This window comes from Trachemys scripta, chromosome 1 (genome assembly GCF_013100865.1).
Source record: "Trachemys scripta elegans isolate TJP31775 chromosome 1, CAS_Tse_1.0, whole genome shotgun sequence".
Classification (NCBI taxonomy): domain Eukaryota; kingdom Metazoa; phylum Chordata; order Testudines; family Emydidae; genus Trachemys; species Trachemys scripta.
Window position 1 is genome coordinate 40,835,662 of NC_048298.1, and position 26,552 is coordinate 40,862,213.

The 26,552-nt window shown below is 39.7% G+C and overlaps 2 protein-coding genes across 5 annotated transcripts in view; both read left to right on the forward strand.

Annotated features, from left to right (window-relative positions):
• The window catches only part of IQUB (IQ motif and ubiquitin domain containing), a 50,227-nt gene extending 43,299 nt beyond the window's left edge, over positions 1 to 6,928 (forward strand). For all 3 annotated transcript variants that reach the window (XM_034768039.1, XM_034768058.1, XM_034768048.1), the window contains 2 exons: positions 2,498 to 2,683; positions 6,521 to 6,928. In XM_034768039.1, coding sequence (XP_034623930.1) covers positions 2,498 to 2,683; positions 6,521 to 6,688 — 354 coding nt within the window. In that variant the 3' untranslated portion in view covers positions 6,689 to 6,928. The remainder of the gene's footprint in view (positions 1 to 2,497; positions 2,684 to 6,520) is intronic.
• A 1,043-nt stretch (positions 6,929 to 7,971) lies between these two features.
• The window catches only part of LOC117876240 (V-type proton ATPase subunit S1-like), a gene marked incomplete at its 3' end in the record, with an annotated part of 70,823 nt that continues 52,242 nt past the window's right edge, over positions 7,972 to 26,552 (forward strand). For both annotated transcript variants that reach the window (XM_034768195.1, XM_034768203.1), the window contains 2 exon segments: positions 7,972 to 8,089; positions 20,828 to 20,954. In XM_034768195.1, coding sequence (XP_034624086.1) covers positions 20,860 to 20,954 — 95 coding nt within the window.

The window sequence follows — 26,552 nt, forward strand, 5'->3', positions numbered from 1 at the left end:
TGAGGGTAACAATGAGTCTTATTACCTGAACAAATATAATTAGCCAGAGGAATCTCCAGAAAGCACTCCAAATTTCCAAAGGGACTGAGGAGGAGGAAAAAACACCAGCTTCTCTCCCTCTAATGCCAGGATGGATGAGAGCATCCTATTTATTTTAGAAACTAAAAAGCACTACACTTATCTTTCGTTGCCAGCTTGATAAGAAACTTCAACCCTTCCTACTGGACAAGGACCTGGGCAAGGTGATCGATGCATTTGTCACCTTGAGACCGGATTTCTATACATTGTTGTTTCTGAAGCTTAATTCTAAACCAGTGGAAAGAGTTCTAGCTGGTACAAAATGTGGCTGACCATTTCTTCCATGGTTTCAGCCACCATGAACACCTCAAAGTTCCTCCAATGTGAAAAATCATTCTGGTTAAGTTTCAGTCAACTTCCACTGCCAGTTTAAGGCCTTGATCTTAATCTTCAAAGCAATTAATAGGTTAGGTCCTAACTACATTCAAGATTGAATTTCCATCTGTGAGCCACCAAGGCAGTTGCACTTCTTTGGGACAATTAAAATCACAAAGCATTTCAGAGTAGAGGTCAAAGCAATCTGTCGAGGGGACCCAGCTGTGGAATGGACTTCTAGAGAAGATATAGATTAATTCATAGTCTGACCACCTTTAGGAAATACAGCAAAACCATCCTGTCAGATCAAACTTTTCCACCATAACCAGAATGATTTTTCTTCAACATCAAATTACCCCTCTTTTGAAGGACAGAACTTATCTGTAGCAGAATTTTTTTAATCTGATAAGGTAGAAGAGCCAAGCACTATTGCCAATCTAAATTACTTGCAAGGACCTCATATAAATATGGTAAGAGGTGGCACTAAGATGACAGCAAGTTCAGGCAGCATTTTTGGTGTGCGATGTGGCATCAAAAGAAGCTACTGCTTGGAATGGATGCTTGCTGATATGTCTTGTTGCTAGTGTCTGACTTTCAACAGAAAGTACAGTTATAACTCAAGGACTTGCTATGAAATGGAGGAAACATATTTTGAAAGTGAAGGTGGAGATGAGACCATCTTTAGGAAGGCTAAAGAAAGTGGGGTCTGTGGGACCAGCTTTAACGAGGCTCAGTAGTGTGGGAAGTAGGGTACACAGCCTTAGCACAACAGAGGCAAAAAGGTTCTAAGCCCAACACATTCAAAGAACCCTTTTGTTTTTCCCCCAAGTCAAAGATCTCAGTGGGAGCAGGACCAGGTTCTGGATTTGGAAGCAAGATGCATGAGAGTATAGGATGTGACATTTTGCAAGGGTATTGACTTGGAATGATTCCAGTCACCCCCCTGTGAGGAATCTGATTTGTTAACATGTAAATGCCATTATTTAATTAAAGTCAAGAGATTTCTTTTTGGGAGAAGGGGAAAAGGACCTACTTCATGCTTGGTATGGAAGAAGCCTTATCTCAAAGTCCGTTGGCCTAGTAAAGAATCCTTTTGACTAAATCCTTCCTTCATTTTTCCATTACTCCAATGCAGAGAAAACTTGGTGATGGAGTATTATAGAAAAGCTTGCCAAAGTTCAACATTAACTATGGCCCCAAACCACTTTTTGCTTCACAGACTATTTAAAAAGAATTAGTAGTGATTTCAGATGACTAGTAATAAATGAAACAAAGTGAAATAAGTATAGGTGAATCATGACTTTACAGGGGAAAATATCAGATGTAAGGCCTGTATATAAAGAACTTACAGTACAAACCAGCCAAACACTAGCTATTTTTAAATCCTGCAACACCACCGCAGGATGTCACAATCCCATGGAGAGAATGAATAACATAATAAACAACTCTTTGTAGGACGGAAGCAGGGGGGAGGGAAGGGAGAAGTGCAAAACCTGTCATGCTTATCCAGTGGATGAGCCTCTTGATATTGTGCATCCTGAGTTACTTGGGTTTGCCCCCTCCCAATCCTCCAGCCCAGGTTATTCTGGCTGCATGCTGAATTTCACTTCAGTAACATAGAACGGCAGCATAACTTACTTATTAAATTTAAACTAATTATGAACTCTAAAATACAAATATAAAGGAAGCTGATAAAGGACAAGAATCAGTTATATTTATTAATAAGCAAGGACCAAACAAGTAGGGATCAGCATACACAGGAGCAGGGACAATGTAGATTAAATATAAGAAACTTTAAAATTATAAGCAATTAAGCAACCTGTCAATAGAAGATATAGAAGTGCCATCAGCAGAAAAATCCAGAATAAATTAGAATCTGATTTTTAGGGATGATCTAAGACAAATTAAATCAATCCTGCCACCCCATAGTGTAGTAGGGTGAGCTAGATGACTCAAATGTTCACCCTCCTCTACCCAAAATTATTCTGTGGCATGTACACAAAATAATTCTAATTCAAAGCATTTCCTAAGTGGTGGATAGGTAAGGTGACTTGCTGGTAGAATTAAGCATGCTTTATTCTTTTCAACCTGCTTTCAATTACAGCAAAAAGATCTACAGTACATGGTGGAGAACATTTGGGGTTGTCAGTCAGCTCTTAGTGCCTGGGATGATCTCCATGATTTGGTTACGGTCAGATGGGATAAGCACTGTGAATGGTCTCCATGGAACACAGTCCTCCTCACTAAAGATGAGGCAAAAGCACATCTCAAGCTGCATAACCTTCAAGAGGTAAAATGGAACTAATGCAATTTTTCTTCGTATATTTTGCATTTTATTAGAACCTTGTGACTAAAATTTTTCACTTAGATCCTCTGCATCTCAGTTGGTCCATTATAACTGCTTCATAAAAATAGTCCTATATATATAACAGTGAAATCCTTGCTGACCTTAACTGCAAAAAAGAAGCTTACAAGAAGTGGAAGATTGGACAAATGATCAGGGAGGAGTATAAAAATATCGCTCAGGCATGCAAGAGTGAAATCAGGAAGGCCAAATCGCACTTGGAGTTGCAGCTAGCAAGAGATGTTAAGAGTAACAAGAAGGGTTTCTTCAGGTATGTTAGCAAGAAGAAGAAAGTCTAGGAAAGTGTGGGCCCCTTACTGAATGAGGGAGGCAACCTAGTGACAGAGGATGTGGAAAAAGCTAATGTACTCAATGCTTTTTTTGCCTCTGTCTTCACAAACAAGGGCAGCTCCCAGACTGCTGGACTGGGCAGCACAGTATGGGGAGGAGGTGACCAGCCCTCCGTGGAGAAAGAAGTGGTTCGGGACTATTTAGAAAAACTGGATGAGCACAAATCCATGGGGCCGGATGCGCTGCATCCGAGGGTGCTAAAGGAGTTGGCGGATGTGACTGCGGAGCCATTAGCCATCATCTTTGAAAACTCATGGCAATCGGGGGAGGTCCCGGATGACTGGAAAAAGGCTAATGTAGTGCCCATCTTTAAAAAAGGGAAGGAGGAGGATCCGGGGAACTACAGGCCAGTCAGCCTCACCTCAGTCCCTGAAAAAATCATGGAGCAGGTCTTCAAGGAATCAATTATGAAACACTTAGAGGAGAGGAAAGTGATCAGGAACAGTCAGCATGGATTCACCAAGGGGAAGTCGTGCCTGACTAACCTAATTGCCTTCTATGATGAGATAACTGTCTCTGTGGATGAGGGGAAAGCAGTGGATGTGTTATTCCTTGATTTTAGCAAAGCTTTTGATACGGTCTCCAACAGTATTATTGCTGCCAAGTTAAAGAAGTATGGGCTGGATGAATGGACTGTAAGGTGGATAGAAAGCTGGCTAGATCATCAGGCTCAATGGGTAGTGATCAATGGCTCCATGTCTAGTTGGCAGCCGGTTTCAAGCGGAGTGCCCCAAGGGTCGGTCCTGGGGCCGGTTTTGTTTAATATCTTTATTAATGATCTGGAGGGTGGTGTGGACTGCACTCTCAGCAAGTTTGCAGATTACACTAAACTGGGAGGCGTGGTAGATACACTGGAGGGTAGGGATCGGATACAGAGGGAATTAGACAAATTAGAGGATTGGGCCCAAAAAAACCTGATGAGGTTCAACAAGGACAAGTGCAGAGTCCTGCACTTAGGACGGAAGAATCCTATGCACTGCTACAGACTAGGGACCGAATGGCTAGGTAGCAGTTCTGCAGAAAAGGACCTAGGGGTCACAGTGGACGAGAAGCTGGATATGAGTCAATAGTGTGCTCTTGTTGCCAAGAAGGCTAACGGCATTTTGGGCTGTATAAATAGGGGCATTGCCAGCAGATCGAGGAACGTGATCGTTCCCCTTTATTCGACATTGGTGAGGCCTCATCAGGAGTACTGTGTCCAGTTTTGGGCCCCACACTACAAGAAGGATGTGGAAAAATTGGAAAGAGTCCAGCGGAGGGCAACAAAAATGATTAGGGGTCTGGAACACATGACTTATGAGGAGAGGCTGAGGGAACTGGGATTGTTTAGTCTCCAGAAGAGAAGAATGAGGGGGGATTTGATAGCAGCTTTCAACTGCCTGAAGGGGGGTTCCAAAGAGGATGGAGCTCTGCTGTTCTCAGTGGTGGCAGATGACAGAACAAGGAGCAATGGTCTCAAGTTGCAGTGGGGGAGGTCTAGGTTGGATATTAGGAAACACTGTTTCACTAGGAGGGTGGTGAAGCACTGAAATGCTTTACCTAGGGAGGTGGTGGAATCTCCTTCCTTGGAGGTTTTTAAGGCCTGGCTTGACAAAGCCCTGGCTGGGATGATTTAGTTGGGAATTGGTCCTGCTTTGAGCAGGGGGTTGGACTAGATGACCTCCTGAGGTCCCTTCCAACCGTGATATTCTATGATTCTGTGATAATGACTACCCCTTTGTTGATCTTAGTAAGCTTGTCCACATCTGCTTTTTCAAAAGGATGACATTTAAGTGTCACCGACACTTATTTGATTTATGATCACCTGCAATTAGACTGTAAAAGCTTATGTGCTGTTCTGTGTTGATGATGTCACAAAATCTGCTATTCTCTGTTAGTAAAGATAAATTAAATTAAAATAATTTGTTAAGGAAATCCTTGAAACTACTGCCTTGAAACTGTTACACATTTTGTCAAAAGAAAAGTCCTCTATCTAAAGATGCAGTAGTTTGGTAGAGGTCCCACTCTGAGGAACCTAGACTTAATACAGTGGAATATTTATTATTTCAAAGCTCAAGAGATTTCTTAAGAACTAGATGTATCAGGTAAAATGGGTTACAGTCTTTTGTCTCTGGGCTACTGGTTTATGTTGGTAGTGTCCTAAGGTCATTGCCATGTAGTGGCTGTTTGGTGGCCAGTTCAATTCTTAGTGGCATATGGCACTACTTAGTGGCATTACTTTTTAAAAGATAAAATAAATTTCAAACTGGAATCTCTGAGTTCCTTCCTTGAGTCCTCACTCCTGCATTAAATCAACAAGGCTGCTCAGGCAACTGGAATCTCAATTTCTCCTTTGTGCATATTGGTGTTTTTATAATTGGCAGTATCCCTTTTGCCCTCTGTTTGGCAAAAGTTCTGATTGTGTGGATATCTGGCCTGACTGTACCAATCTTGATGTCATTAGACAAAGGAACAGTCTCCAATAGCTGAGGCCCCAAATTTAAGTTTGTGTTTAAAATGAAAATTAACCTCACCCAAAATATTTTCATGGTTTTTTTTTATTTAATTTCAATTTTAAAAGTTTAAACATTTCCCTTCCAATAGCTATCCATGCTACTAGTGATGACAGTCGGGAGAGTAAGAGAGTAACATTGCATTTAATGTCAGAGTTAATTTGTTTATGATTGTGTGGGTTGCTAATCACCAGAAATTTAGTAAGGTCTGTGAAAGTGATTTCATTAACAACACTCCTGGATTGAACTGCAGTCTGAAAACTGAAATTCCGGTGCTGCTTCAATTAACCCACAGCGCCCTTTGTGTATTTAATCTAATTATTCTAGTATCAAATTAAATATAGTACTGTATTTTGTAGACATTTCTACCTTGCAGAATGTTGGGTAATTGATTGAACTTCTAGAAATAGAACACTGGATCAAAACCAAGGTTGCATAAAATGCTACAAAATGGATTTAAATGGTATGCCCTGATGAGCATTTATAAAAGATTCAGTCCAGTTCCAATTAAGGTACAGTTTCCTTACATATTAGCTTAGAAACACACAAGTTTAAGCATTGCCAGTCTCCTCTTGATTTTCAAAATTTTAAAATACTAATAATAATAATAAAAAATAAATTCACATTACTCAAAAGATAATAAGGAAATGTAGAGAGACCTAGTCTGGGGAGATGCTGAATGATTTTAATAGGAGTTTAAGGCAGTCATCACTTCACAGGAGGCACTCAGTACCTTCCAGACTGAGGCCTTAAAAGACGACTACCTTCTGCTGTATCTTACTGCATTAAGTAACATGTCTGGATTTGAATGTTATGGTTTGGTTTGTTAAACAGTTTGTAGTTCACTAGTGCAGTGTTTATACTATACAGGGTATATAGCAACATATAGATAAGAAATTTTGATTGCATTTAATAAAATTTGGATTTTCTTACCTTTCAGGCATATGAAATGGTATTTATTCACAGGATAAAGCACAAACATATCCTGGCAAAGAACTATTTCTCTCAGATTCCAGAGATGGCATCATTTTTGCATAAAGGTGATGATCAGGCTCATACAAATGAACTGTTAATAACTAAGCCTATCCCTGCTGGGTCAAAAGCATAACTCTTCAGACATAAAGCTGTTATCTGAATTATTGATTAACATGACTAACTTAATTGGAGTAAAGAATTGTCCTGTTTCATCTGTAGATTAATTGTACTCAGGGAACATGTATCAAGATAAACTTCCAAGGATCCAATACTCTGATCCTGACCATTTATTGTAATAATTGCATTTCATGTTCTGTGACTGCAAGCGTGTTAAGTTTTTAAACATAAAATAAAACATTTTTAGAATACAGTTTGTAAAATTTATCATAATCATTCCATAAGCTTTTCAAACCTGAGGTTGTCTTCTTGTATCCTTAAGTGCCTACTGCTACTGCAAATAAATAATATTGAGGAGATTTAGAGAATTTCCTTTATACACAATTTCTGTTTTAAACAATATTATACTACTAATAAACCTTTTTATAATATTTTAATTCATTTCTTCTGTGTTTTAAACAGGTGAGGCCTTTTGGTCAAAAACAAAAATATGTAATCCACATTCAGCTACAGATTTCATTATCTGTCCAAATATAGGCCCTTTATCTTGCAAACATTTGTGCACAGGAATAACTTAACACATGTGAGAGTAGTCCCAGTGAGCTTAATGGAACTACTCATATGTCAGTGTTTGTAAAATTGTGGCTGTATTTTGTAATACCAAAAATAGATTGTTTGGGACATGTTAATCTCTTGGTTAACTCATCTGAAGTTACAGCAGAAGTCAATTTTCTCCCTTAAATATATGTTTAAATAACAATAAAAATTTACATGAAATTGTTCAAAAGTTCTGTTCAGTTGTTTCAAACCACTATATTAGGCATTTCTTTGGCCCCAGTCTTCAAGGACTTACTGTTTTGACTAATATAATTGCCTATGGTGAAGTAGAGGCACTTAAAAGTTGAAATAAGTAAATATATATTTAGCAGCAAACCATATTAGAACAGCACTGTGAATTCACCAGGGACTTAAGACCAGATCTAACTATGCCTATTAAAGTCAACAAAAGTCTTTTCATTTACTTTAACGGGATTTGACCCCTAGGCTGCAATCCAGCAAAACAGTTAAGCATATGCATCATTTTAAGCACATGAGTAGTCCAATTGACTTAAGTTCTTTGCTGGATTTGGGCCTTAATACAAGACTGGATGCCAGGAATGGGCATCTGTGAGCCAAAAAATAGGCTCTTTAAAAAAAAAAAAAAAAAAAAGTGGGGGGGTGAAAGGTCGTGTCCTTCAGCAGCAGCTCTGAGAACTACAAGTTGTGGACTACAAGTTACGACATGTTGGGAGAACTTCCTGGTTTTATCATTGCCCTCCAAGCAGAAAGTTTCAGTACTGACTGAAGTTGTGAGAGCGAAGCAAGCAAGCAGAGAGGAGGCTGCTGGACTGTTATCCTGTTCTACGTTTCTTTACAGGTAGGACCAAAAAGGGCTTAAAGAGTACCCTGAGAGGAGTTTAAATGACAGAAAATGAGAACATTGGCTTGTTTGTGTTGGGGTTTAGTTACTGTGGGAATTAGAACATATTTGTAAGAGGGTTGAGTTATACAAAATCCCCTCTGTCCTTCCAGCAGGAAGTTTCAACACTGACTGAAGTTGGAAGCACAAGGCAAGCAAGTAGAGAGAAGGCTGCTGGACTGTAATCCTGTTCTGTGTTTCTTTACAGAATAAAACTTTGTTTCTGGTGGTTTGTCTAAGTGGGTTTGGTCTGATGTGATACACATGGACACATAACGCAGGTCAAGTTTCCTAAAGCTGTTTAAAAAGCCACGAGGCAGACTTACCCTATGTTGAACAACTTCATACAGGGTCAGTTGTACAGGAGAGGGGCTACAGGTGAAAGCGAAAGCATGATTCCTTTAGATATCATTCCTTCCTTTGATAAATGAATACAGTATATTATTTTTCTTAAAAAGTGGCCATTAAAAAATAGACCCTCATATTTGGTCCTCAAGGAGCATGAGGGAATTAGTTCAGGCAAATCTGGGCTCAGCTGCTGGTCTCATAATTTGTGTGTGCCATCCACATCTGGAGATTATAGAATTCACAAGAAAACAAGTGTTTTGGTCCAGTGGAGGAAAGCTCATTTGCACAAATGCTTTGCCTGCTGGTCTTTTGTATACCTCTGAATCTTTAATGATGCTTTCTGTAGTATCTGTTTAGGCATGCTGTTTAGGCTTCCTATGTTTGTAAATTGCTGCTAAATTCTGTTGAAACTGAACTGAATTGGCTACTTGACTGTTATCTGGGACAGTGGCTGGCTGATGGACTCATTGTGAGCTGAAAAGCTAGAAATTTCATTCTCAAAGAGAAAAGACTAGGGGATTGTATTTGTACAAGGTCAAAGCTTCAGTCTTTCACTGGAGTAGCGTTAAAGAATGGCTGTTTTGACCCATTGTGGGCTCTAGAGGGTTGAATCTTGGAGAACATGAGACACCAATACAGAACTTAATCAAAAAAATCTGACCAAGGTGCTCGTAAGTTTGAAATCCTAATTAAATCACATCATTAGGATGGAGCAAAATATAGCCATCATAAATTTGAAACATAAATTTGAACATGTGCTAGTGTCATTTAAGCACTCAGGACTGCAATAAGCATAGTATACAAACCTAGTTAGACGTGGCCTGTGTTATTGTTCTTTCAGAGGAAATAGTTTTACTTTTTCTTTATTGCTGCTTTCATCATCTTCCACATTTTAAATTGTTTTCCCATACAATTACTGGAATTACCATAGTAAGAAGAATGCTTTTTACCTTTTTATTTCTTATAACATTATTTACAATTATATGTATGTTATAAACAGGATTTTTACTTTAGGATTTTTTTCTAATCTAATTTGCTGTTCATATGTTTTTTGGCTGTTAATGTAAGTTAATTCACAGATGCCATCAAAACGAAACAAACACCAACCTGTTGATCAAGTATTAAAAACAAAAGAGCTTTTGCAGCTCCAATAGCAGTAGGGGCAGGTAAAGCTGACTGAGAGGGGTATGAGCCAGGTTCAAGTTATTGTGATCTCCAAGAGAGAGATCACTGCTCTTTTTATATCTTATTTTGTTCCACATAATAATGCATAATCTAGATCCATCTTAACACAATATTTAGTAGTTCATTGAATGGCCTCTGCGTAGTCCCACTCTTGAAAGTTCCAACAGGCATCGCTAATTTAGGGCTTGTCTACATGGGGACACAGGAAAATTAATCCAAATTAACTAAAGGTGTGAATTTAAGGTGGGTTAGTTAAACTGCATTAACCTCCTGTGCAGACACTCTCATTGCTTGAAATACTACAATATAATAAATTTGTTAGTCTCTAAGGTGCCACAAGTACTCCTGTTCTTCTTTTTACAATATTTGTAATATATTTATTTATACACTGTCTTGAATATTCAAACTGTACTTGCTAGCTAATTAATTCTCACAACACTTTACCAAAGAGGAAACTGAGGCAGAGATAGAGACTTTCTCAAGGACACACAGCGAGTCAATGGTACAACTGGGATTATATCTCAGGATTTCTTGTCTTTCAGTCCTCCCTGAATATTAACTCCTTTTTGCCTCATCTCCTTTTACCCCCTTCTCCCCAGGCCTCTCTTGCTCAGTGAAGTCCCTTGTTTCAGTACCCTGTGTCCTTTTTTCCAAACCCATCCCCATGTCTTCTTTCATGTTTCCCTGAAGGCTGAGAAATCCTTCCCTGACCTCAAATGCCATGCCTCTTTCCTACCCTTCTCTAAATTCACTTCAGAGAGGTTTATGCTCTGAATAATTACTGTTTGTTCAATAAATTTTGAAAACCTTTCAAGATGTGCACTAGACTGCCATGTGAGTGCATAATCATAGTCCTCTTCCTTGCCCTTTCACTGTCCTATCTCCTCTTATATTACCTGCTCTTTCTATTTAGTCTCAGCCCCGTTGGTAAGCTGCTCAGGGTAGGGAATCTTACCTATTTTGTAAAGGGTTTTCCACACTTCTGACATTGCTTAAGTAATTAACAATAGCCTTGTGCTTATTACTTCTGATTATACAGCTGGAGTAACACAGGCCCAGATAGTAAGCCTGATAACAGTGAAAAATCACCCTTCCCATGTGGAAAGGTCAGCTGGCTTGGCAGGGGCATTCTCAACATTGCCTCCAGAGAGGGTTGTCCATAGGTTCAGGAATCCACATGTGAGGAGAAGACGTGGATTACATGAGCATGCTGAAGTTGGAGGGGATGCATATCAACCCCCCCCGCCCAGATCTCGAGGGAGGTCCTCTGGGGCCAATAATAGCATGTGCGTATAAGCCCATGGTACAAGTTATGATTGGGCATCAATTAACCAAGGTTCCAAACAAATCTTACCATAGATCATTAAAAGTTCTCCTGGATATGTAAAGATTACAGCCTTAACCCATTCTTTCTACAAGGAAAAGCATAAACTGATAAATTAGCTGCATAGTAATAGCATTATTAAGTCAACTATTCAGTAATTTGTATTTATATTAGTTTTGGGATTATGATCATGTAATAATTTGATTTTGGGTCTCAATTTTTTATTAATTTTAATTCATACTATTAACTCCATGAATTGATTAATTTGGTTTACATTGTAAGCTCAATCTGATTCTTATATTATTTAGTACTTTAGGGAAATATAATAAATTGGTTTTAGTTGTTTATGATCTTAAAAGCCATAAAAACAAAATTGTTTTTCTCAAATCAAATAATGAGGTAAAAATAACCTTAATTAAAGGGACTTTAATTAAACATTAACAAATCATTTCACTCAGGTCTTGGAAACCCTATTACTACTCCAAATTTGGCAAAGCGGCCAAGATACCTGTGTTAGTCACTTGAAGAGAATTTTTTTTAAGGTGTATAGAAGTGTTTTTGAAGAGAGGTGTTTTTGACCCATCTCTCTAAAATAGAAAGGTTCATAAAGAGTTAACAAGCTGAAAGAGGAAAAAGGAAGTTCCCTTCTGATCACTGTGCTCCCAGGCTGACAGTGAGGTAGTGAAGTTTCCTGTTGAAAGAGTAGAGAAGTGCAGTCAGGAATACTATTCAAACAAGCCAGACACAGAAATCTGGAGTAGAGGATTCAATAAGAGTTTTGGTAAAGCTGCAAGATAAAAAGCTTCACACTTTCAGTTTTGCCTTCATCTGTAACAAAGCTTTCACAGGTTACAGAGAGGCCAAACTATCTTCCCCTTTTCTGTGAGGAAAAATCTGCTTCCTGCACATGGAAGAAAACTGCTAGTCACGACATCTGGAAATATCAAGTAGTGAGTGTTAAGTTTCTTTCATTTATACTTCCACTTAGGTTTTCACCCACATTGTGACAGGGATTATTAACTCCTGTCCCTAACCATGAGGCAGCCAACTCATTTGAAACATGGAGCAGAGATAACTTACTTCCTTTACATGCCATTTAGAATCATAGGACTGGAAGAGACCTCAAGAGGTCATCTAGTCCAATCACCTGCACTCCTGGCAGAACTAAGTATCATCTAGAACATCCCTGACATGTGTTTGTCTAACCTGCTCTTAAAAATCTCCAGTGATGGAGATTCCACAATCTCCCTATTCCACAACCAATGTATTCCAGTGCTTAACCAACCTGACAGTTAGGAAGTTTTTCCTAGATGTCCAACCTAAACCACCCTTGCTGCAATTTAATCCCATTGCTGCTTGTTCTATCCTCAGAGGTTAGAGAACAATTTCTTCCTCATCCTTGTAACAACCTTTTATGTACTTGAAAACTGTTATGTCCCTTCTCAGTCTTCTCTTCTCCAGACTAAACAAATCCAATTTTTCCAATGTTTCCTCACAGGTCATGTTTTCTAGACTTAATCATTTTTGTTGCCCTTCTCTGGATTTTCTCCAATTTGTCTACATCTTTCCTGAAATATGGCACCCAGAACTGGACACGATACTCCAGTTGAGGCCGTATCAGCATGGAGTAGAGCGGAAGAGTTACTTCTCGTGTCTTGCTTACAACACGAGCTAATCCTGCTAATATATCCCAGAATATTGGGGGGGGGGGAGTGTTAAACTGTTGACTCATATTTAACTTGTGATTCACTATGACCTCCAGATCTTTCTGCAATACTCCTTCCTAGGCAGTCATTTCCTAGTTGCACACATACAAAATGATTGTTCATTCCTAAGTGGAGTACTTTGCATTTGTCCTTATTGACTTTTATCTTCTTTACTTCAGACAATTTCTCCAGATCATTTTGAATTTTAATCCTATCCTCCAAAGCACTTGCCACCCCTTCCAGCTTGATATCATGTGCAATCTTTATAAATTAACTTTGTGCCGTTATCTAAATCATTGATGAAGATATTGAACAGAATCGGACCCAGAACTAATCCCAACCAGACTCCACTTGATGTGCCCTTCCAGCTTGATTGTGAACCACTGAAACTACTCTTTGGGAATGGTTTTCCAACCAATTATGCACCCACCTTATAGTCAGTCCATCTAAGTTTTATTGCCCTAATTTGTTTGAGAAGGTCATGCGAGACTGTATCAAAAGCTTTACTAAGGTCAAGATATACCATGTCTACCGCTTCCCCCTATGTGCAAGGCTTGTTACCCTGTCAAAGAAAGATATAAGGTTGGTTTGACACAATTTGTTCTTAACAAATCTATGCTGACTGTTACTTATCACCTTTTTATCTTCCAAGTGTTGGCAAATTGATTGCTTAATTATTTGCTCCACTACCTTTGCCATCTACCTAGAGAGAAGGTCATTTGATCAATCAAAATGGGAAAGACAAGATATCAATCAGTTGCAAGAGACCCTCAGCTGGCTCAGTGAGGACGTGGTGGCAGGCACTATATTGCATTTTTGACATTCCCATATATATACACACACTATATTTCATATATTGCCTGTGGTTCCATCCCAGAAAGAGACAATAAACTTTGAAAGGGGAAAAGTTAAAGGTTTGTGTGATCGGGTATAGGGTCACCATCCACTGTGGGATGAGAGCACCCTGTCCCCCAAGCCACCCTCTGCCTCTAGGAAGTGAGGCCTAAAGGCTTAAGTCCACCAAGTGGCTTTTACCTGTGGAGCTGTGCGGCCTAGCAGCCAGATTCAATAGCATATCCTGGCTCTCAGGGCAGTGAGACCTAGGAGCCAGAAAAGGGGTGGGCCACCACCTGGGGATGGTGGGGTGGCCAGAGTAGGGGGACCTGGGCCCTCCCTAATCCACTGGGTCTCATCCCGGGCAGCAGCGAGTGAGATTGTCATCAGGGATCCAACCACAACACACCAACTATGGCTAGTCCCTCCGCTGGGCTGCTTCCTATCATGACTCCTGCATCCATGGTTTGAGTGACTTTGGGGTTCTGGGGTTCCTCTGCCTGGGCTGGTCCCACTGGCTCTGAAATTCCTGGGGTGCCCACAGGCAGTGGGGCATCTTCCAGGGTCTTGGTGTCTCTGGCTTCTCCTTTCAGGGGCTGCTACAGCTCCAAGGCAGGAGCCTGTAACAGATATCCTTCCTCTCCAATGGCCAGCCCCGATTGAGCTGGGCTGCTTTCTTTTATACTGGTGTTACACCTTGAGCATGCCCAGTAGGGAGGCGGGGGTGTGATTTCCTCAGCCCACAGTGAGGAGTTAACACTTCCCTGTCCAGTGCGGAGTGAGTGCACCCCATCACGGTTTGGAGCAAGATTTAGACAGACGATGGATAGAAATGGATAAAGTACCTGAGGATTTCAGAGGGATAGAAAAATTGCAGAATAGAAGGGAAGAGAATGAGTTGTTGGCAGAGAAGGATACTCTTAAATGGAGATTAAGAGGAGCTCTGGCAGTTCCAGGAGCCCAAGGTGCCCAAGATGTTCGTGAGATGAACGTAACCCTTACATTGGATGGGTATGCCTTACTTCAGGGCCCAAATAAAAAAGAATTGCTCAAGAAAGCAAAACAGATTGATAAATTTGGCTCCCTTGAGAAGAGAGAGGTTTAACACACATATGGTAAAACTTCCCTACCTGCTTTAGAAGGAGTTTCAGAAAATAAGATGAGGTTTTTAAGAAGGACTTTAACCACAAACCCCAGGGTCTGCTGCAATTGCTTCCAGTCCACAGGTGCTTATTTTGACATGGGAAGGGGCTCAGAGTCTGGATGACATGTGGGGGCCTTTGTTCCCCTCCCTCCCTCCCACCCACCCATCAAAGCCCCTCCACGAGCGTGGGTCAGTCCTCTTCAGGACCTGAGGCTCAGCAAGGTGGACCTTTCTCTCCAGACAGGGCTTCTTTGATAGTAATACCCCTCCCCCCACCACCAAGCAATACAGCTCAATCCACTTCCAAAGGGAAAAGCTCCAATTTTCCTCCCACATGCTTAAATGGATAATCAGTTAACTTGGCAAGGAATCTAGGCTTTCTGACTCTCCCTCTTCGCAACAGAAGGCTGTGTGCTCTTACAGAGATTTACCTCTTCATTACCCCCAATTACATCTCAGAGGATGAGGAACAAAGGGTCTCCAAGTAACCTTTTTCCTGCCTCCCACAGGCTGAGTCCCAATTAAGGAAACATGCATTCCCAGCTTGTGCCAAAAGGTAGTTGTAAATACAATGATAAAATAGGAATACAGATTAAATAGTTGATGGTAGCAAAGTTATTGGTAACCAACATTTGGTCCCCAGCAGATATTTTCTTCTAAGGGAAATACAGTAACAGCTGGGATAAGAATTGCAATCTCTTACTCATTTTTTAAAAATAAAGCCCAGAATAAACACATCTGCTTTCATTATCCCAGGTTGCTGATGGATCTCTTAATATGCAGTGCCACCATCAATATGTCAGCTTCTGAATCTGTTTCTTGGGTCATATTCACGCATAATTGATGACAGTCTTTTTTTCCCTGTCTACAGACATTCCGTTCACAAATGTTAGCTTATCATACCCATAAATTGTCCTCCTTTACAAAAGATATCCCTCTCTTCCTAATTTAGGGTCCTAAATTTAACTTCGTCCCACACAAATCTGGCATTCAGACTTTTTCTGTTCAGAATTATTTACATCAGGAATGCAGAATTATAAAGTAGATTTTTTTTTTTTTTAAAAAAAGAAGGATTTAGATGCAAAAGAAATTAAGCCTACATCACTTCAGTCTACCTTGCTTACTATTTTTCTTGTGTCCTCTGTTTGCACTTTGACAGGTTGAGGTAGGTGGGTACAGACTGCACAGGATTGAAAAAGAAAACATATAAATCTGGGGAAATGGGTGGGTGTGGGTTTATGAGTAGAAATTAAATATGGGCTTGGGAAATGAGCCTTTATATCCTTTTCATGTAATAAACTAATTGTAGCTAGAGAGCTGACAAAGGTAACATTTTCTTCTTTCTTCATTATAAAACTGTAATAACACTTAAAAAACAGATTAGTCTGGGTCACAAAATTTGGAATTCGTGCTGAATTTCAAACACCCCAATGTTCAGGGGTGTCTAAATATGGGATTTAGTTTATGTGCAAATCAGGAAGTATCCAGGGAAAATATAGCAGTAAAATATGTGTTTTCTTATTAGATAGCATCATTCTAGACATGTAGGCTCCTATCTGTGCACCTTCTAGCCAGATAAATGAACCAATGAGCACTCCTCACATTCTAGTTCAGTCTTGGTAAGTCATCTTTTGTGAAAACTCTCTCTCCCCAGTTTCTGTTATGCCTCTCTTGCACCTGACCATATCTTTCTTTATTATTTATGTAATGACAGTTTTATTTTTAGGAACGAAAAGTCAAAGTAAGGAAAGGGAGCAAATGTATTTACAACTGCATGCAAGCCAGATTTGCTGAGGATGGCAAAATACAGTCCCAACTACCATTTTCTTCACATTCCTTTCTTCAGGGCTTATTTCATTTAAAACAAAGCGCCAACTCAAACCATTGGGTAATCCACCCTCCAGCTCTTGATAGCTGGGAGGGGATGTGGAGAAAGACACGACACATTCTTCCCCTATGATTCCCTCCATTGTACTAGTTTCTCCTTTCCTTTTATGACCCACGCAGATCAAAAATGTTTTAGGCAGCAGGCCTAAGTGCCTTTACACCTTATCTCAATGATTTCCTCTCTCTCTTCTGTTTGGCATAAGGAGTCATCAGAGAAACCGCACACACCTCCCATTGTGTGCTCACATGACTCTTATGACTTGTAGGTTGAGATGGGGATTCAGTCCATTATTAGTTTACATTTTGTATTGTTCTGCCTAGCTTCCAAAAGTCCATCTCTTTTCAGATTGCTGAGTGCGGCTCTGATGTGAAGCCCCATTGGAGCTAGCTTTTGATACGCAGAGAAAAGGGGGTCTAGGTAAATGCCTTTTTATTTTTTTTTCTTCCTGTTAGGCAGTTTTGCAAAGAGTTTGTTGCCTGCACAGTGAAAACCAATGGTGTCACAGCTGAGCATGAGCTCCCAATCCAAGAAGGAATGGATGTGATAGAATCCAAGAAGCTTTAATGTAATAATATGCTGGCTGTTTCTCTTGGACTGGCCCCTCAGGACTTTCGGCATGTATTGCTAAAATGGAAAGAATTCTGTCTATTCTTCTTGCATTTCACCTGCAACAATAAAGGGCTCTAAGTAGGCCTCCCAAAGATAACATCCTGAACTCTTACCAATAACATTTTGTACCCTTAACATCACCCCATCATGCATTCTCAGATTATAAATCTTTCTGCCTTTCTTCTTGTGCTCTAGCAGCAGAATAGCTGTAATTTAGGCTTTTATTTTTTTAAGATTTCAGTAGCTTTTTGGGCAGTAGGCACATACATGCACAATTCAGGAACATTCTAGACCTGCTATGGGCAAGTCAAAGCCATGGCTATGTAGTCCAATGAAGAGTGCTAGAGAACTGAGTGATTTTTTTTTTTTTGACAAATAGTGTTTTAATCGAAAAAAGCATTTTCCACGTCCCTAATCCTATTAGTCAAATTCATGTTGAATGAGGCAAAAGGTTCAGAATGAGGCAAAAAATGAGGGGAGGAGAGGGGGAAATCTTTTCAAAAGAATCAAAACATTTCATTTCAACAGTTTTGTTCATAAAAAGTCAAAATATTTTGTTTCAACTTTCAAAATAGCATTTCAAATTGACATCTGGCTAATTAAAAAGTGAAAAACATTCAAAATGTCTGAATCAATACAAAAAGTCAAAAAAATTGTTTTCAGTTGACTCAAAACATTGAATTGACTTGAAAAGAGATTTTTTTCAATTTTTTGTTTCAAGCAAAATAGATTTTGGTTCAAATCAAACTGGAATATTTTCAGATATTTCAGTTTGGTCCATTGAACCTGTTGCTGGCCCAGAGGGCCCGAGGGGGGCAACAGGGTTCGTTGCCCGGTGTGCGTCGCACCAATAGACACACCAGGGTGGAGAAGCAAACCAAATTTATTCAAGAGCTCTGAATAGGCACGAGGAGACCAGCATGTCTCAAATCAAGCGCGCAGCAAATACAAGCAAGTTTTCCATTTTATATTCCAAGCTGCTTGAGTAAGCCTTTGTTCTGTCCTCCCTTACCCCTCCCTTGGTTACAGCAGGCATTACATTGTGGCGTGTTAGAAAAGTTCTCATCCGCATGCTTATCTTCGACCTTGCAAGCTCTACGTAGTAGGCCTTTCCCTCCTCCTTTCCCCTCGTTATCACTACTGCTTCTGTAGTGTGAGCGAAACTGCAGCTGTCTGCTAAAAAGCTGACCATTACATATTCTGCTTTTAGGCTGTCAGCATGTAGGTAGGTTAAGGGTCACAAGATGGAGTTACTGTGGCTCACTTAGACCCAGAGCAGGGGGGTTTCATCGGCACTTATGGCCTTCCATCCCCCCCGAGTTACCTGGTAGCTATGCCTAGTGACATCAACAAACCGAAAAATACATTTGCTCAGCCTAGTCAGAACCAGCGAGAGGTTGTTCATTCCTAGAGCCAACTGAGTACTTTGCTTTCTCTGACTGAACTTCTTGAGCTTGTACTGAATTCTTCTCTGAAAGCTCCAGTTCTTCCCACTCTCCCATTTAGTCTTGCATTGGCTCACTTGCCCTGCCTTACACTGATCTGCACTATTTTGTTGTTATAATTCACAGCCAACCCATCACTTCGGGAAATGGAAGGTGGTAAAAGCTGCCGTGGTCGGGGGGTTTAAGGCCTAAAAGATAAAAGTAAGAGGGCATAGAGTGTAAGAGACAAGGAGGATTGCTGGGTTTTTTTAATGTAGCTTTCCTCTTGTATCACAGCTGATTTTACACTAGCATATGAACAAATTGCCTTACATTATACATAAACTGTACAACAATAAACAGTACACTAAATGGAGTGAGTCACATGAATTCAAGACACTGGGGCTTACCTTTAGAGCTCTGTACAACTTCAGCTCACATTCTGACCGACCCTTATTCACTTCACTTCACTCCACTCCACTCAAGCTTCCCTTCCTCTTCCCAATAGTTTCCCCCAGAATTGCTCTCCCACCTTCTTCATGCTGTTTCTTATGCTTTGGGCCTATTACCTCCTGCTTCTTTCTCCCTCCATCCTGCTTTCCATTCAACCCTCTCCTTCTTGGAAGCCTTTTATCAATAATCCACCAAATCCAGAATTTCAAATAGTTAAAGTGAATATTAAATGAATGTTTAAACCACCAAAATAACCCACAAAGAGCTTTCACAACTACTCAGCCCCATGATTTGCTCTGCATGGCAAAAATTGCCATCTCCGAGAGTAGTTCTCCTTCTTGCATTTACTAATAACTTGTCCCCTGCCCTTTCCGCATGGCTGCTCTCAATGGTCTGTTGTTATTTTCTGTTAGGTCCTTGATGTAATTGCGCTCAGAACCTACTAAAAGTTGGGATCACATCTTTTATTCTGATTGGAAAGTCCCATGCATGCCTATAGTGCACATGATAGACTCATAGACTTTAAGGTCAGAAGGGACCATTATGATCATCTAGTCTGACCTCCCGCATGATGCAGTCCACAAAGCCTTCCCAACCCCTTTCCCTTGACTCTACTGTTAAAGTCCCCAAATCCTGTGGTTTAGAGACTTCAAGTAGCAGAGAATCCTCCAGCTAGTGACCCCTGCCCCATGCTGCGGAGGAAGGCGAAAAACCTCCAGAGCCTCTGCCAATCTACCCTGGAGGAAAATTCCTTCCCGACCCCAAATATGGTGATCAGTAGAACCCCGAGCATGTAGGCAAGATTCTCCAGCCAAACCCTCATTGGCCATTGATACTATTTACCAGTGATGGCACGCTGTTCATTTGACTAAAATCATGTTATCCCATTAAACCATTCCCTCCATAAACTTATCTAGCTTAATCTTAAAGCCAGACAGGCGACTCTCAAATGCAGAAGCATGACTTGGCTGCAGCTCTGTCATTGAAGGGGGCAGGGGCAGCATTTAAAAAAAGAAAGAAACCAGAGGCTTGTGATGATGGGGTAGAAGAAATTCCTATAACCATTCTAATCTTCTATTTGGTTTTTAAGGTATTTAAGTCATACCACGTCCTGAGAACATTGTAATTTGGTTCGACTTTTGCCATTCTTGATTTATGGATCAGCATCTTCCCCAGTAAAGGATAATTAAACAATTCCATGTTTTAGTTAAGTTCCAATCTCACCACTTTCTTACTCTCTTTCTCCTTGCTGGAAGCTGCAATGTCTAGATATACTGCAGCTTTCAAACCTGCCAACACCTGTGTGTGACACCAGCTTCTACAATCAGTGAAAAGCTTAGGGACATGGTAATAAATAGTAGAGGAAGAAAATAGAAATATATGGGATTCTTTTTCTTCAACGTGAGGAAATTTTTCTTTAAACTCCATTTCAGGGTTTAATAATTCAGTTATTAATTAACTAATAAATTACAGTAATAGTGAGTGAGAAAACAGTGGGTCTGGAATAAATTTGGGCCTCATGAACACTGTACTGAGGAACGATCTGTTAAGAGGTCTGTGTATGGATTCAAGGCATGTACAGTTCATGGGCCATTTCCACTGAAGCACTGAAAGTTATTCAGAAATTCTAGCACCGTTGTTTGACATAATGAAATGGATGTTTTGAATGTTTATATTGACATAAAACAGGCCCAACCAGTTTTCTAACTGTATCCAGATACTGCTGATTAAACTGGAAAATCCAGCTTCCTTAATCTTATGTTCAGTTTTTTTCTTTGCAGCTAGTCAATCATATACTAACCTGAGTGGGATCATGGCCCTAGTCCGGCTGTTCTTCTCCCTCGCAGTGCTGCTCAAATTGGCTCTGTCTGTGGACCATGTACCTATGCTGCTCTGGTCAACTCACAGGTGAGAAATTAAAACATCTAGCAGTCTTTATGCAGTTGCTTTACCAGAACAAATGGTGTGTGTGTGTGTGTGTGTGTGTGCGCGTGCGCGCGAAACAAATCACACATGATCATGTCTGCTCTGCCCTTCCCGAGACCGTGATCCAATGTACAATATATGAGACACTAGGGTCTAGATACTACTTAGTCCTGCCTTGAGTGCAGGGGACTGGACTAGAAGACATCTTGAGGTTCCTTCAAGTCCTATGATTCTATGTCATTAAAGTAGGGCATGGATCAGCATTCACGTTGCACTCCCTGTCGGTACCCGACCTGAACCGGGGAAGCTAATGATCCAACCAGCGGACCAAATTCGGTGATAAATCCTGGTCATGTGCCACCAGAGGCATGTTTTGCATACACTAAGAAGAAGATGTATTAAAGACTGTATCATAATGCATGCACACAAGGAGGTTGAATTAAGGTTATACAGACAATTGTAATTCTGGTATTTCCTAACTTTTGAGTGCCTGATTTTGCACCTTGATGTTGTTTTTAATGTAGCTTTTTTTTTGCATGTAAAAGAACACATGTTACAGTGTGCACTATGTCAGATGGTTAGTAGAACTTGTGGCATCATACTGGTTTGGTTTTGAAAGTGCATGGGAGATGCTTGAATGTGAAGGATTTGAATGTACTTAGGAGGTCATGAGACTTTTGAACCTGACAAGTGAGAGACTTCAAAGAAAGAATCCAAAACGACTTGCAAGGTCACAAGCCACTTCTGAACCAGATCTAAGCAAGGATGAAGGAGGTTATTCTGGAGGACAAAGTTAACAATAGACCTGTTGTACCATAGACAGACTTGCTGTCTGACTTTAGGCCTGTATAAATCACTTAATCTCTGTGCCTTACTTCCTTTGTCTTGTCTATTTAGATTGTAAATCCTGAGGGCAGAGACTTTTATTCTGTGTACATATGTATGTATGATGCCTAGCAAAACAGGCCCCCTGAGCTCAGTTGTGGCCTCTAGGCACTGTGATGTAAATAATAATAACCATCCATCTGACCATGCTTGAAATGTAATAAAGTTCATCCAAGTTATTTTCAAACTATTTCCTAATGACTCTCTGCCTTGCTCTTATTAGCTTCATGACATCACTGATCTACGTTACTGCCAGTGGTAGGCCTGGAATCCTTGCAAGAAATTCAGTCCCCTTCTTTACAGCCATGAGTTCTTAAAGTTAAAACTCCTCTTAGAGATGGAGCAGCCCTTCCCCTGAGTACATTTGACCACCTTTGTGTTCTGTGAGAGAGTACAGGGCTGACTCAAGATGTGACAGATTGAATAGGGGTTCTTTGTGAAAAGGTGTCTTGATTTTATTTGCATTTGCCTCTTAATTTACTTTCGTTTTGAGAAACGAGTAAGTTTATGCAGAAATAGTATCTGTGCAAAATGCTGTTTCAATGTAGAGTTCTTTGATGCCCTTTCATTCTGTGAAATGTGATACTGTGGAGATGAAGGCAGTAGAGGGATTGCATTGAAAACAGATGTGAGTGTGTGAAATTTTGTGCTGTTTCTCTCTCAAATGTGTTTTGGTCATTGTGTCTTTTATAACATTACTGATTATCACCACACTTGATAAATGTCAGTACTACACTAAGGCATCTGTGGAAATTGCATCTTTGGTCCCTGGGGAGTAGAGGTGTAGGAAAAATGCAGATGTAACTACAGAGAATGAAATTAAATTAGTTAGCTTTGTGTTTTCTTTTTTGAAGGAAAGTAAAAGATGAATCTTTAATTTCAGGAGCTTGTACTACATTGGAGGTAGTGGAAGTTGACTAATTTATTAATCTTTAAAATAGACAACTGGAAGAGATCTAAAATTGTGTATTGAAAAGAAAAGTAGATTTGGGCAATAGTTCATTTTTTAAGACAAAAATGTTCCTAAATTACTGAAAAATGAATCCATGTCTCCTTTGTCCTGCTTTTTATTTCTTGTAAATACTGCATCTGTTGTCAGTATAAACAAGGTGCTGCTGGTGTTGTGTTTAAACAAAAGTTATTGCAAGGTAAGGAGTGTTCAGAAAGCAAGAGTTCATAGTAGTAATGAAAACAAACTTTTCACTAGCAAGCAGTTAGCAACTTGTTCAATACAGTTTATTCAGGATCAACAGCAAGAAAATCAAGCAGGTAATGTAGTGAAACCAGCTTCATGTTTATATGCCTACAACTTTTTCAGGAGGAAATGTACCTATATCCATGACCTTTTGCATTTTGAAAATGCAATGTTTGGTGTGGGAGAAATTATTTCTTGGTAAATGCAAATGAAGTAAAAATAACAGATGTATATTAGTTTAAAAAAATAAAGCAGAAGCAGCAGTAACTTTGGTTTGCATGAAAGGGACATTGTTGTATACGCTTGGCTCCAAATTCTACATGCAGTATTTTAAAAGAGGAACTTTCTAATAACAAAAGCTTTCCTGGATATCTCTGTTCATAATTCTGGTTTTAAACACCGCAGTTATGGTTCTTCTGCACAGCTTTGTTTGAACCTTAAACCAAGACTAACAGGTTTTTATTACTCTAAGCCCCAAAGATATTAAAACTAAACCAAGGAAAGGGGCGCTCATTAACTGAATATGAAACTACTGGTATATGACATGGTTTATAACATTTGGGACTGAACATATTTCAATGTCCCTTTAAAATCCAATCTGTTCAAATTAACACAAGTTGTGCAATAGGTTTTATAATTAGTTCTATAGAATCTTGGTGGTTTCATCCTTTAGTTTCTGCAAGATTTTTCCTTAAAGGTTTGACCATGACGGGTCTATGAACACAATCCAGAAGAAATAGAAAAGCAGATGTTTTAAAGGGTTTTATTTATCATTCCAATCTTCACTTGGTTTAAAAAAAATCACATTTTAGGGAAAGAATGGTGGGCACAGAGCTGGTGGCTGTAAACATGGAGATGTAAAAAGCTTTGCTCGTCATTTTGTGCTGTTTTGCTACCTCTCCCTTCACCTCTAGAATGAGTGAATATTCCATGTTAGGAAGTGGACCCATTCACAACCACTCTGCCGGTTACAAGTTTGGAAAGAGTAATTAGGAATTTATCCTGGCTCCGTATGCTCTTTTATATGGTGAACCGCACCTGCAGTAGCCAACTTTAAAATTGAATCTTTTTGTGTTACCTCTCTAGCCTGTTCTTCTCTTCTGTGATAATCTTCCTTTGCAGCTCATTAGCTTTGTTTTGGCAGTGGGTAATTCTTTGTGGGGGGAGAGGGTTGGTTTAATTTTAATTGTTCCTAAATTTTATCACCCAAAGTGCTCACTGAAAGACCAGGGGATTTACCCCCTTCTGTCAATGAGTAAACTCTGCAGAGGGTGTGAGCCCTTAAAATGAGTGAGAGACAAATGCTACCCTGGGGCTAAACAAACAAAAATCAAATTATCTTCAATAGGAGCTGTACACAGCTCTCTGAGAGTGGAATTTGACCCAAGCAAAAACTTCTATATATAATGGTGAGGCATATTCTGCTCTCACTTACACTGGTGTAACTGAGAGCAGAATTTGGCCCGTATCCTTAACCAACACACACTGGGATGCACAGATTAAGAGTTCAAGTATTTTTTTAAACTGGTAACTAACCAAATTGATGCAACCAACTATTTCCAAATAAAAACATTAAAACAAATAAAATCTTAAGGTGAGTGTAGACAGTAGTTGAGTAAGGATGTTGAGTTGTGATCAGCATCCCTTCAAGTACCATTTGATAAGATCTACATTTAAAAGTATACTAGGGTTTAGTAGTATGAAGTAAGCAAGATTAGGAGGCAGCAATGGCTGAGCTGTAAATCATCACTGACACTGAATCTTTCTGTGCTCTTGAGGAAGTCGCTTCTCTCTCTCTGTTTCCTCATCTGTAAAATGGTGTCAGTGGGTCCATTTCTTACTCTCATTGAAATCAATGGCAAAATTATCCTTGCCTTCAAGTGGAGCAGGATTGAGCCTAATAAAACTTATTGTACCTGTTTCACACGGATGTTATGAAAAATATTAATGTTTGTAAAGCACTAGCAATAATTAGTAACACATTTCAAAATCTCTCTTATGTCAGATTACATGGAAGTCTTTTTATGAAAGCTATTCTAATGTCAGACACTATACACTGATCTGAGAGCCTGAAATTCCAAATGTACACAGTGTGCAAAGTATAAAATGCATTTAACACCAATCCTTACTATAACTTCAATACATTAAAAATGGTCTCTTCTATAATGCATATAAACAATTTGACAACATCCTAGTATTTCTAACAGCAATCTTAGAGAAAGATGAGGTAGGAATAGCTTAGGTGCTGCAATGACATGGATTTCACCAAAATTGTAAAGCTAAGTGCATCTTGTCATAGGAATGTTCTTTGCTTACAGTCAGTGAAAACATTTCACATTTTCCAATAACCACCCAGCATTATGCCGAGACCGGAGGAGGCTCTTTGTACAGTGGATGCAGATTATAAATGACTTCGAGCGAGAGTTAAGGCCCGGCACTAAAATAATAGTTTTTCTTATAGTTGTGAAAAGTTTAAAGGGAAACCTACTCTGACTTACAGCCATAGGGAAGTGATACTGTGAATACAAAGAAGTTGAGAAATCCCTTAGCTTCCTTGGGGATGTTTTTTCTCAGAAGAATCAAATATGCTCCACTGTAAGATTACATTTTGTATCAGCCCATTGTTGGGTTGCCACTCCAAATGTATTCTTTCACCTATAAAAGTATCCAGCTGCCATGGTGATATCGTACAATAAGATGCTTCTGTACCTTTTTGAAATTCTGGTCCATTAGTCGTTAATTTTCATTCTGCCTCTGCCACTAGCACTGGTGACATGTGAACTTGATATCTAGTGATTGTATTTACAGGTTCCTAGTGAAATTTTATTAACTAGCTATGGTCTTGCTTAGTTCTAATGAACGGGGCAAAAATATCATTGCTTGCCTAATAATCTCCTGCTGATTGAAAAAGACAAATGAAAAAATGTAGGTTACAAAGAGTATATAGGATCATAAGTCAGAGATGTAAAAGCCTTATTAAATCATAGTCTATCCTCCTCCCAGACCAAGATACAGGGTTTATTGAAATCTTTGCTTCCACTAAAACCACAGTGCAAATTCAAGCTGGCCCTAGAGAGAAGACAGATCAGATAATATCCTTGTATACCTCACTCTCCCATCACAGAACCAAACTGTACATTCAGGCTGTTCAGGATGTCTGTGGAGATAGTGGGAGGGGGAAGCAAACTACAGGCTTAGCACTCCTTCCTCTACCCATCCCCTGCAGGCTTGTGCTACATCCTGGCAGTGGAAGCAGGGCATCTGAGCCTTATTCCCCACCCCTTCTTTAATCAGACAGTAAAATATGTAAACACACACAGCCAACTGCAATTAAGAGATTTAAAATAGACAGGCAAATTATATGGTTAATGTGAATATTAAACAAATGTTCACATTAAGGTATGAACTAATGTTACTTATTCAGCACCTGAAGTTGATGGCAGTCTCTCTGGTGGCTTCATTGTGCCCTTAAAAAGATTTTAGTCTACTTGTAAAGTTTC